Source organism: Diabrotica virgifera, chromosome 7 (assembly GCF_917563875.1).
Source record: "Diabrotica virgifera virgifera chromosome 7, PGI_DIABVI_V3a".
Classification (NCBI taxonomy): Eukaryota; Metazoa; Arthropoda; class Insecta; order Coleoptera; family Chrysomelidae; genus Diabrotica; species Diabrotica virgifera.
Window position 1 is genome coordinate 164,124,699 of NC_065449.1, and position 12,002 is coordinate 164,136,700.

At 30.8% G+C, this 12,002-nt stretch overlaps 1 protein-coding gene across 1 annotated transcript in view; it reads left to right on the top strand.

Annotated features, from left to right (window-relative positions):
- The window catches only part of LOC126888846 (putative sodium-coupled neutral amino acid transporter 11), a 128,282-nt gene that overhangs the window by 80,515 nt on the left and 35,765 nt on the right, over nucleotides 1-12,002 (top strand). Inside the window, exon 8 of the mRNA XM_050657272.1 lies at nucleotides 3,538-3,794. Within this exon, the coding sequence (XP_050513229.1) occupies nucleotides 3,538-3,794 (257 nt within the window). The remainder of the gene's footprint in view (nucleotides 1-3,537; nucleotides 3,795-12,002) is intronic.

Sequence of the window (12,002 nt, forward strand, 5' to 3'; positions counted from 1 at the left end):
ATGGTGATTCCTTATAAGTTGGGGTGTGTATATAACGAAACGATATCTATTATTTCAAGAATGGAATACACAATCGTGTAATTTCACGTTATAATATGTGTTCATAATATAATTTAATTATCGTGACAAATGAAAAACAAAAAGGAACAAAAGCTATGTGAAGCAAGAAATTAAAATTTAAACCGTTGGCGTACTAAATCAAGTAACTAAGCTCGTAGTTAAAAAATATACACTAATGTATAGGGAATGCAAGGGGTTTCAAATGATATTTTATTTGGCCCCCATTCTTACCATTCTAAAATAATCGAAAATACCGGAAAAATATTTCCTTGTTAAAAAAAAATTGACTTGTCGTTAGGTATTTCAAAAATGTTATCGTAGTTCCTGATAATGCCTGTGTTTCGTTTTCGTCCGGACATCCTGTATGTACATAACTTAGGTTATGTATTAGGTACACCTTATTAATTTTCCAATCGAAGAAAAGTTTATTGCATCACCTATTTCTCGACTAGTCATTCATATTAAATAATAATATTAGTTAAAAAAATCATGAATATAAATTTTAATCAATACAACCTTACATATCTAATAAACATATTACTCTGACTCTGGGCTAATTAGGAAAATACAAGGAAAAGTTATTTACCAGCAATTTTATTGCTGGAATCGAATCTTATGATTGTATACAGGGTGTCCAGAAACTCTACCGACAAACGAAGACAGGAGATTCCTCAGATAATTTTAAGATAATTTAACCCAATTCACCTAGTCCGAAAACGCTTCTTAAGGGAGCTAGAGCTCTTTGAAGATGGCGTCATGAAATTAGTTTTTCTTAAATACCTCCAGAACGCTTCTATTTAGAAAAACAAAAATTGGTATGCGTATTACCTTTTCAGAGATGAATCGATTCCATCCATTGCAAATTTCTAGTACCGGTCATAGGCGTCCGTTTTGGGTAGAGCAACGGGTATTTTATCGCATAACTTTTTTGTCCTTAACTTTTATGCATTTTTGACACCGGATTATTAACCTGTGAGGTATTCTAGTACTAAAAGGTACTCTTACTTTAAGTCGGTAGGACACACCGTTTTCTAGGAAAATCGATTTGAAAGTTTTTCGTTCTTGGAATTTGAAAAAAAATTGAAAGAGCTTTTCAACAAAAAACGAAATATTTTACCAACATAAAGTAAGAGTAACTTTTAGTACTCGAATACCTCATAATTTAATAATCTAGTGTCAAAAATGCTCAAAAATTCAAGACAAAAAAGTTATGCTATAAAATAACTGTTGACCTACCCAAAACGGACGCCTATGACCAGTACTCAAAATTCGCAATTAATGAAATCGATTTATCTCTGGAATATAAATAAATGTACCAGTTTTCGTCTTTCCAAACAGTTTTTTTTTGAAATTATTTTTTTAATTCAAAATGCGAAAAGTTTTCAAATCGATTTTTCTAGAAAACGGTGTGTCCTACCGATTTAAAACAAGAGTACCTTTTAGTACTAGAATACTTTAAAATTTCATAATCCAGTGTCAGCAATGCATACAACTTAAAGCTAAAAAAGTTATGCGATAAAATAACTGTTGCCCTCCCCAAAACGGACGCCAATGACTGGTACTAGCAATTGACACTGGATGGAATCGATTTATCTCTGGAAGGTAAATAGGTGTACCAATTTTCGTTTTTCTAACTAGAAGCGTTCTGGAGGTATTTAAGAAAAACTAATTACAAGACGCCATCTTCAAAGAGCTCTAGCTCCCTTAGGAAGCATTTTCGGACTAAGTGAATTAGGTTAAATTATCTTAAAATTATCTGAAAAATCTCCTGTCTTCGTTTGTCGGTAGAGTTTCTGGACACCCTGTATATTAATAATATAGGTATGTAAAGTCTGCAGATAGTGTGCTACTTTTTTATTAACAAAATGGCGCCCGAAAATTGTGTTTTTTTTTGAATTTTTGCTCTATAACTCCAAAGATTTTAACTTTACATCAAAAACACCCAAATAAACATTCACCGTAATTAAATTCTGTATAGAGACGTGTTTTTACCGCTTTACTTTGACGAAAATTTTTCCTGGAAAATGCCGGTCTTTCCAACAAAAACTTTAATTTTCAACTAAAATTTTAGATAAGTAATTGTTTAGCAATAATTAAATAACTTGGTAATATAAAATCTCTTTTCGTATATATTATAATTCCAGAAACCGATGGAAATTGGATAAATAGTTTAGCAACAATTGAATTATTAATTAAAAATTTACGGTCACTATAATAACCACAATAATTATGATACATAAGTAAAACTATGATTTTTGTATAAAAATAAGTACACTGTACCTATCTAATGTACTTTACATAATAAAACTGGACGATTTAAGCGGACTATTTTAAAACTATAAACAATTTTTTGGCTTATAAACAAATAGAATATCTCGAGAAATATTAAATTAAATTAAATCATGAAAACGGTACTTGAAAAAACGTTTAATTGTGATGACTGGTTCCTGAGATACAACCGGTCAAAGTTGACCGGCATTTACGGTAAAGATATAAACAGTAGGATCACAATTTTCGAACCATCACCTTTTATTTTTCTCCTCTTTCTCCACACCAATTTTCATATCTTTAAAATACTCATAACATCTATTATTATAATAAAAACTATATATTACGAGTGAAAATTGCCAAAAATAGCAAAATTCCAATCAAAAATTAGGTTGGAGAAAATCTAATCTCAAAGTTTAAAATCGGTATACGTTAAAAAAATGCATTTTCTCGGCTTCCCATGGAGCAATTTTCTTCATTCTTTTTTTGTTCCCAAGTATCTCGAGTAGAGCCATCTAACTAACGCATTGTTAAAAATGTCAAACTTACCTTTGTTTTGTTATAATAAATTAATTTCAATTCTGTAAAGTACATTAGCTAGGTACAGTATCTTTTTATACAACAATCATAGTTATTCTTTTTTACCATAATTATTGTGGTTATTATAGCGATCGTAAATTTTTAATTAACAATTCAATTGTTGCTAAACTGTTCATTCGATTTCCATCGGCATCTGGGGTTATAATATATACGGAAAGAGCGTTTAGAATACCAAGTTATTTAATTATTGATAAACAATTACTTATGAAAAATTTTAGTTGAAAATTAAAGATTTTGTTGGAAAAACACGCATTTTCCGGGGAAAATTTTCTTCGAAGTAAATCGGAAAAAACACGTCTCTATGCAGAATTTAATTATGGCTAATTTTGATTTGGGTGTTTTTGGTATAAAGTTAAAATCTTTGGAGTTATAGAGCAAAAATTGAAAAAAACACGATCTTCGGGCGCCATTTTGTTTATAAAAAAAGTGGCACACTATCTGCGGACTTTGCATACCTATATTATTAATATACAATACAATCATAAGATTCGATTTCAGCAATGTAAGCAGATACTTGTAGATAAACAATATTAATGAGGTATTTGTACATATTTAATATCAATTGTTGAAAATAAAATTGACAATAAAATATCAAATGTTATTTTGTAGGAGATTTACTGGAAAATTATTGCTGGGATGACGACCTCATGAACGTCAGCCGCCTTCTTTTTAGCGTCCAAATTTTACTAACATACCCCATCGAGTGTTTTGTTACAAGGGAAGTTATAGAAAACTCCATACTAGGAAGAGACCCCAACGTTCCTATATCACCGAGGGTTCACTACATTCTAACTCTGGGAATTGTGATCACAACCTATCTTATTTCTATTACTACTTACTGTTTGGGTGTTGTTTTGGAGTTAAATGTAAGTCATTTTTATTAAATAATTATCCAATTTCTTTATCATCAGAATATCGCACCTCCGCTCAAAGAGTGTCATAAGTCGAAAAAGCAAAGTTTCGTGAAAACGACGTTTAAACTTTGTCCTACAACATTTTCGGGTTGTATTCAAAAATGAATAACATTAGAATAATAACTATTTTAGTCAGTTACAATTAGTGCGGCAGATTCGTGCAAATATTTATAAGAATTGCACATTTAATGATACAAGCATATAAATTGGGCCACATATACCACATATAAAGGTACAAATTTAGATATGAGGCCATCTCAGATTTTGCCTTTTACAAAAATGGCGGACATTCAAAATGGGCGACTATACATATGTGACTAATAGCACGATATCTTTTGAATGAAAAGTCCGATTTCAACCAAATTTGGTACATAGGTTCTTTTTGTGATTTACAAGGTCTATGTCGTGAACTGGAAGAATCGGTTTACCAGAAGTTCTGTTTTTCCTGGTTTATCATGTAAAACTCTTTTATATTATGTAAATAATTTATTTTCAATTTTTTTACCCTGTATATATTAATTTTTCATAATGGTAATACCACCATTAAAAAGAGCGTAAGAATATGTTTTAGAAAATATTTTGAACTTTTTAGTCATGTTAATTACCATTTAATAAATGCATAACGTATCTTCACATGTACCTTTGTGTGGCAGATTCGTGCAAATATTATAAGAATTATTGTGAATTTAACGGTAGAAGCATATAATTTGGACCACATATACTACACATGCAATAGTTCAAATTCCGATATGAGGCCATCTCAGATTTTGCCTCTTACAAAAATGGCGAGTATTCAAAATGGCGGCTATACATATGTGAGTAATAGCACGATAGCTTTTGAACGAAAAGTCCGATTTCAGCCAAATTTGTCATCAAGGTTGTTTTTTGGATGAATAAGATCGAGGTATTGAACCGGAAGAATCGGTTTACCAGAAGTTGTGTTTTTACTATTTTTTTTATGTAAAAATCTGTTGTTTTTTTCAATTCTTTCACCCTGTAAATATTAATTTTTCAAAAAGTTAATACCGCCATTGAAAAAAATGTAAACATAATTTTTACTAGAGATTTTGAACTTTTTAATTATGTTAATTACAATTTAATAAATGCATAACGTATCTTCAGATGTACCTGTGTGCGTCAGATTCATTTTGAATGCCCGCCATTTTTGTAAAAGATAAAATCTGAGATGGCCTTATACCTAAATTTGAATCTTTGTATATGTAGTGTGTGTGTGGTCCAGATTATATGATATAACCATTAAATGCACAATAATTCTTATATTATTTGCAAGAATCTGCAGCACATAGGTTTATAGGTACATGTGAAGATATATTATGCATTTATTAATTGGTAATTAACGTAACTAAAGAGTTCAAAATAATGTCTAAAAATATTTTTACGCTCTTTTCAACGCCGGTATTAACTTTTTAAAAAATTAATATATACAGGTTGAAAGAATTATTAGAAAAACAACATGTTTTTACATAAAAATCAGGAAAAACACAACTTCTGGTAAATCGATTCTTCCGGTTCAAGACTTTGGTCTTGCACATCAAAAGAAGAGCCTTTATACCAAATTTGGTTGAAATCGGACTTTTCGTTCAAAAGTTATCGTGCTATTAGTCACATATGTATAGTCGCCATTTTGAATGCCCGCCATTTTTGTAAAAAGTAAAATCTGAGATGGCCTTTTATCTAAATTTGAACCTTGATGTGTGTAGTATATGTGGTCCAAATTACATGCTTCTACGATTAAATTCACAATAATTCTTATAATATTTGTACGAATCTGTCACACATAGGTACATGTGAAGATACATTATGCAATTATTAAATGGTAATTAACATAACTAAAATTTTCAAAATATTTTTTACAAAATAATTTTATGCTCTATTCAATTGCGGTATTACCTTTTTGAAAAATTAATATATACAGAGGAAAAAAATGGAAAAAAACATATTTTTTACATAAACAACCAGTAAAAACAAAACTTCTGGTAAACCGATTCTTCTGGTTCACCACATCCATCTTGTAAATAAAAAAAAGAACCTATATACCAAATTTGGTTGAAATCTGAAGTCTCGTTCAAAAGTTATCGTGCTATTAGTCACATATGTATAGTCGCCATTTTGAATCCCCGCCATTTTTGTAAAAGGTAAAATCTGAGATGGCCTCATATCTAAATTTGATCCTTTATATGTGTAGTATATGTGGTCCAAATTATATGCTTGTATCATTAAATGTGCAATTGTATCACATATCGGCCGCACTAAATGGTTTTTGAAGCTCTATAAAATAGCGTATTAAGTATATTTAAAAAAAATAATTTGGGTTGTGACACTATACAGATAAAATAACGAAAGATTTACGAAATATTATTTATCAAAAGTGACACTTGCAATACAGAATATAATATCATTATTATTATCTGATTAACAGACTTATACTTTTTAATGACGTAACATACAAGTAACAACATTAAACACTAAATACTGCAAAAAGAAAGATAAATAAGTAATAAATGTGTCACTTTTCTTGAGCACATACGCAGATTGTTTTGAATAAAGTAATCACATATACTGTCTTAACTCGACAAACGACGCTTTATAAACATCTTAGATGGACAAATGCTTTTAGTCCGGTCGCCAGGGGGGGTACAACGGCCTCCTTAATTCAGATGGACTTACCCAAGTTTCTTTTATTTATTTTGATCCGTAGAACACGAATTTTTTTGGGTAACAGTTGATTCGGATGTCGATAAGATTATTATAAACAAAGAACTTGAGGAATTACATAACAGCGATTTTTCGCAAAACCAAACATTTTTTTGTATTTTTTGGGTGATTCTCAGCAGAAAATGGTTTTACAAGTTTTTTCGTAGGATGCATAGTTTTCGAGATAAACGTGGTTGAACTTTAAAAAAATCGAAAAAGTGCAATTTTTTAACCCGAATAACTTTTGATTAAAAAATAAAATAGCAATTCTGCTTACTGCATTTGAAAGTTCAAGTCAAATTCTATCGGTTTTGATTATTTGCATTGCTAAAGATAAAGGTTTTATTTGTTAAACAAAGCCATAAACACATAGTGCTTCCCGTGCCCGATGCACATGATATGTACGTAACAATGTACGTAATCTACATAGAAATTGTGTATGCGCGCCTACTCGTGCGATTTCAAATATGAGAAATGCATTGAAAACATCATTTAATCACTACGTGATTTTAGCTTTGTTTAACAATAAAAAAATAAATTTTTAGCAATGAAACTAATCAAAAGCGATAGAAGTTGACTTGATCTTTCAAATGCGGTAAACAGAATTGCTATTTTATTTTTCAATCAGAAGTTATTCGGGTTCAAAAATTGCAATTTTTCGATTTTTTGGCAGTTCAACCGCGTTTATGTCGAAAACTATGCATCCTACGAAAAAACTTGTAAAAACATTTTTTGCTTAGAATGACCCAAAAAATACAAAAAAATGTTTTGTTTTGCGAAAAATCGCTGTTATGTGATTCCTCAAGTTCTTTGTTTATAACAATCTTATCGACATCCGGATCGACTGTTACCCAAAAAATTCATGTTCTACGGGTCAAAATACATAAAAAAACTTGGGTAAGTCCATCTAAATTAAAGAGGCCGTTGTACCCCCACTGGCGACAGGACTATTTGCACAAGTCGATATGTGACACTGTTTGTGTTCGGTGCGTCGTTGATTTTGGATAATCGTATAATGACACTAGTGCAACCTGCGGCTCTTTGGATGTAAAGCTGCGGCTCTTTAGTTCCACATGCAAATATTATTTATTATAAATATTGCAAAACCTTTAAATTTTAAAGAACCGCTTGGATTGACATGAAATTTGGCATGCACATAGCTAACAAGTCAAAGAAAAAAAATGTTATTGTGCCGATGTGTGCTTTTGCCCTAGGGGTGAGTTTCACCCCCTTTTGGGGGTAAAAAATATATGTTCCAAATAATTTCGGAAATAGATAAAATGACTAGTTCTAAGCAACTTTTATTCTATAAAGTTTTTTCACCAAGTTAATACTTTTCGAGTTATTTGCGAGTGAATATGTTCATTTTTTACAAAATAACCACGTTTTCAGACGGTTTTTCGCAAATAACTCAAAAAGTAAGTACTTAGTCAAAAAAAAATTTATCAAAAATATAGCAAGTAAAAAAGTGAAAAACATGGTGTATATATTAGGTCACTATACGTAGTAGAAGCAGAGTTATAGCTAATGAAAAATAGGTTCATATTCGTCAAATTCCAAATCGAATATTTTAATGTGCCATAACCAAAAAACGAAGCACTTTTTTGCGCAAAACTCATTTTAACTTTTTTAAAGTGTTCAAAAAATGCTTATTTTTGTTTTTAAAAAAAATTTTAGCATCAATTGTAAAGTAATCAAACAAGTTACGCTTAAAATAAAGTTGGTACCTTTTTTTTGGCAAGAAATCGGGAAAATCACCCCCTAATTAGCATTTCAAATGAATTTAATTGTTACCACTTCACAAGTTTTTTATTCGCGTATGTATTGATCTGTAAGTTTCAGAGGTTCAAAGTCCTTATTTTTGAAAGAGCTGTAGTTAAAAGGGCTTGAACGAGTCACTTATCACGAGTGTATGCACATTTAGAAACACCGAATTTTAACCAAATTTTGTCTTACAGAAAAACAAAATAATACAAAATATTCAAAAAAGTAAAGCCGACTTTTTTTATTGTTTAAGATTTTTGGTATCTCTAACAATTTTTAAGTTATTTTGAAAAGAAGCATTTTTTTCAAAATTAAAATTTTTAAAAATTTTATTCTAAAACTAAATTTTTTCAAAAATAAGCACTTTGAATCAATGAAACTTACAGATCATATAAACACAACACAAGTACAGTAACTTGTGAAGCGGTAACGACTAATTTCATTTAAGTTCCTAATTGGGGGGTGATCTTCCTGATTTTTTTTTGTCAAAACAAAAGGGACCAACTTTATTTTGAGCGTAACTTGGTTACATTTGATGCTAGAATTTCTTTTTAAAACAGAAATAAAGCTTTAAAAAAGTTGTAATGTGTTTTCTCCAAGAATGCTTGATTATTTGGGTATTTTACATTGAATTGTTCTATTTGGAATTTTTCGAATATGAACCTATTTTTCATTAGCTATAACTCTGCTTTTGCTAGGTATAGAGACCTAATAGATACACCGTTGTTTTCACTTATTTGTAGGCTATAGTTTTGGTAGGAATACTTTTTTCGACAAAATGCCTACGTTTTGAGTTATTTATTATTTGATATTTTATATATAAATAAATTTAAAAAATTTAATTTAATTTAATTTAAATTAAAAAATTTTGTTGAAAAATGAACATATCCGCTTGCAAATAACTCGAAAATATTGATTTGGTGAAAAAACTCTATAGAACAAAAGTTGCTTAAAATTAGTCAGTTTATCCATTTCGGGACCTATCTTGGACCTACATTTTTTCACCCCCGAGATGGGGTGAAAGTCACCCCCAGGGCAAAAGCACACATCGGCACCATATCACTTTTTTTCTTTGACATTTTAGCTATGCGCACGCCAAATTTCATGTCAATCCAATTGGTTCTTTAAAATTTACAGCAAAAACCGTGAAAGAATGTACTATTTACCAAAAAAAAACATTTAAAAATCTTGACAAAAATCAAACATTTGACACTATCCGCTAAAACAGTACAAGTGGAAGAAATTCAACTTTCTTCTAGTGACTAGTGACTAGTGTCATCTAACGACACTACATGACACTAGTGACTAGTGTCACCTAACAATAAATACTTGACTCATAGACGTGACACTTTGTGAGATAGGAGTTTATAATTTTATTAAACTGTTGGTGCAATAAAACCGATTTTAAAATTTTTGAGTTATGACACTCTTTGAGCGGAGGTGTGATATAATTGTAAAAGGTATTTTAAGTAATAGTCTAAGAGCTAGTGAACCCTCCGACTAACGGTCGTCCGGTAAGGCTAGAAATTTGTCTAGTGATAATTCATAGCACACCAAGGCTAAAAAACATGACCTGGCAGGTATCAGCCGTGCACGTGTATCTACCAGGTGAATCGAAAAGTGCAAATATAGGGGGTAAAATAAACTTTCTCCTGTGAAGTTTAAATTTAAGTATGTGTTTGAGTAAGTCATTTAGAAGAAATGTGTACAATCACAGGCGATTCTGAAGAGCATAAGACCTTGCCAGGCGAGGGGAAATATTATGGGTTTTTCCTAAAATTATTTTTTTTGCATCGAACAAAGTTTTTTTAGGTTTTTTGAATTATTCCACACAGAAAAGGTCTTTGGTGATTTTTCTCTTAAGTTAATAGCTTTGTTATATAAGCGATTCAAAATTTTGAAAATTGCAAAATCGGCCATTTTTAACCCTAAATCGGACATTTAACTAAAAATTTCAATGTTGCCAAGGTAGGTAGATATTCTTTAAACATTGATTGATGATATCCTGAAGAGTTTTTTGCAATATCGAAAACCCCTTTGTTTTTTAATTGCTAATCAAGCGGGTGCGACACTGTAGTATAAGTGAGGACGTTTGAGTTTGCATAAATTCATTATCTCGGGAAAGGGCAAATTTAAAGAGAAATCCTCAGACAGGTCGATTTTTATTCTCAAATTAGGTCTTTTTGGTATATATATATATATATATATATATATATATATATATATATATATATATATATATATATATATATATATATATATAATACTAGTGAAGTCATCCGTCTGGGCGTGATGACGTAATCGATAATTTTTTTAAATGAGAGTAGGGGTTGGGTGATAGCTTATTTGAAAGGTTATTTAATTTTCTATTTAGTAATAAAGACATTAACATAATTATTTATACAGGGTGTACAAAAAAAAAGTATTAAATTAATTTAGACAAAAAGAAGAAAAAAATTGTTTGTACACCCTGTATAAATAATTATGTTAAAGTTTATATTACTGAATAGAGAATTAAATAACTTTTCAAATGAGAAATCACACAACCCCTACTCTCATTTAAAAAAATCATCGATTACGTCGTCACGCCCAGATGGATGACGTCACTAGTATTATATATATGCCAAAAGTCCTAATTTAAAAATAAAAATCGACCTGTCTGAGGATTTCCCTTCAAATTTGCCCTTTCCCCTTGGGGATTGCATCAATCAATGTTTAAAGAATATCTACCTACCTTGGAAACATTGAAATTTTTAGTTAAATGTCCGATTTAGGGTTAATAATGGCCGATTTTGCAATTTTCAAAATTTTTAATCGCTTATATAACAAGAACTTTTAACCTAAGAGAAAAGTCACTAAAGACCTTTTCTGTTTGGAATGATTCAAAAAACCTAAAAAAACTTTGTTCGATTGCAAAAAAGATAATTTTAGGAAAAACCCCTAATCTTTCCCCTCGCCTGGCAAGGTCTTATGCTCTTCAGAATCGCCTGTCATTGTACACATTTCTTCTAAATGACTTACTCAAACACATACTTAAATTTAAACTTTACAAGAGAAAGTTTATTTTACCCCCTAAATTTTCACTTTTCGATTCACCTGGTAGATACACGTGAACACGTGCACGGCTGATGCCTGCCTGGTCATGGTTTTTAACCTTGGTGTGCTATGAATTATCACTGGACAAATTTCTAGCCTTACAGGACGACCGTTAGTCGTAGGGTTCACTAGCTCTTACACTATAAGGTCAACGTTTACAGTTCTTCGCTTGTGGTTCTTTTTGGCCATAATATTCTGCCCAGCTTCTGCTTCATACACTAAAACTGATTTCATATTGGTCTGTTTTTTTCTTCTTTAGATGCTGTATGCCAATCGGGTATTGGATAGCATAATTACTATCATTACTCTATCTACCGCTGCTCTTAAGAGTTATATTGAAATGCATGTAAACCAACAGCTTAAATTTTTCAACGTTGATACTCTTCTTCTTCGTACACTTCGTCGTCTTTTTATCTTTGCGTGTATTATCAATCTTATCATTTCATACTGCTGTCCCCTCATTACGTATTCCAGGTATTGTAACTTTCTTAGTTTTATTGTGTTTATTATTTCGTATTCTTTGCCCATCTCACAATACTTCCGTGACAGTTTTCTTCTGTCTCCATACTATTAAAATATCCGTCT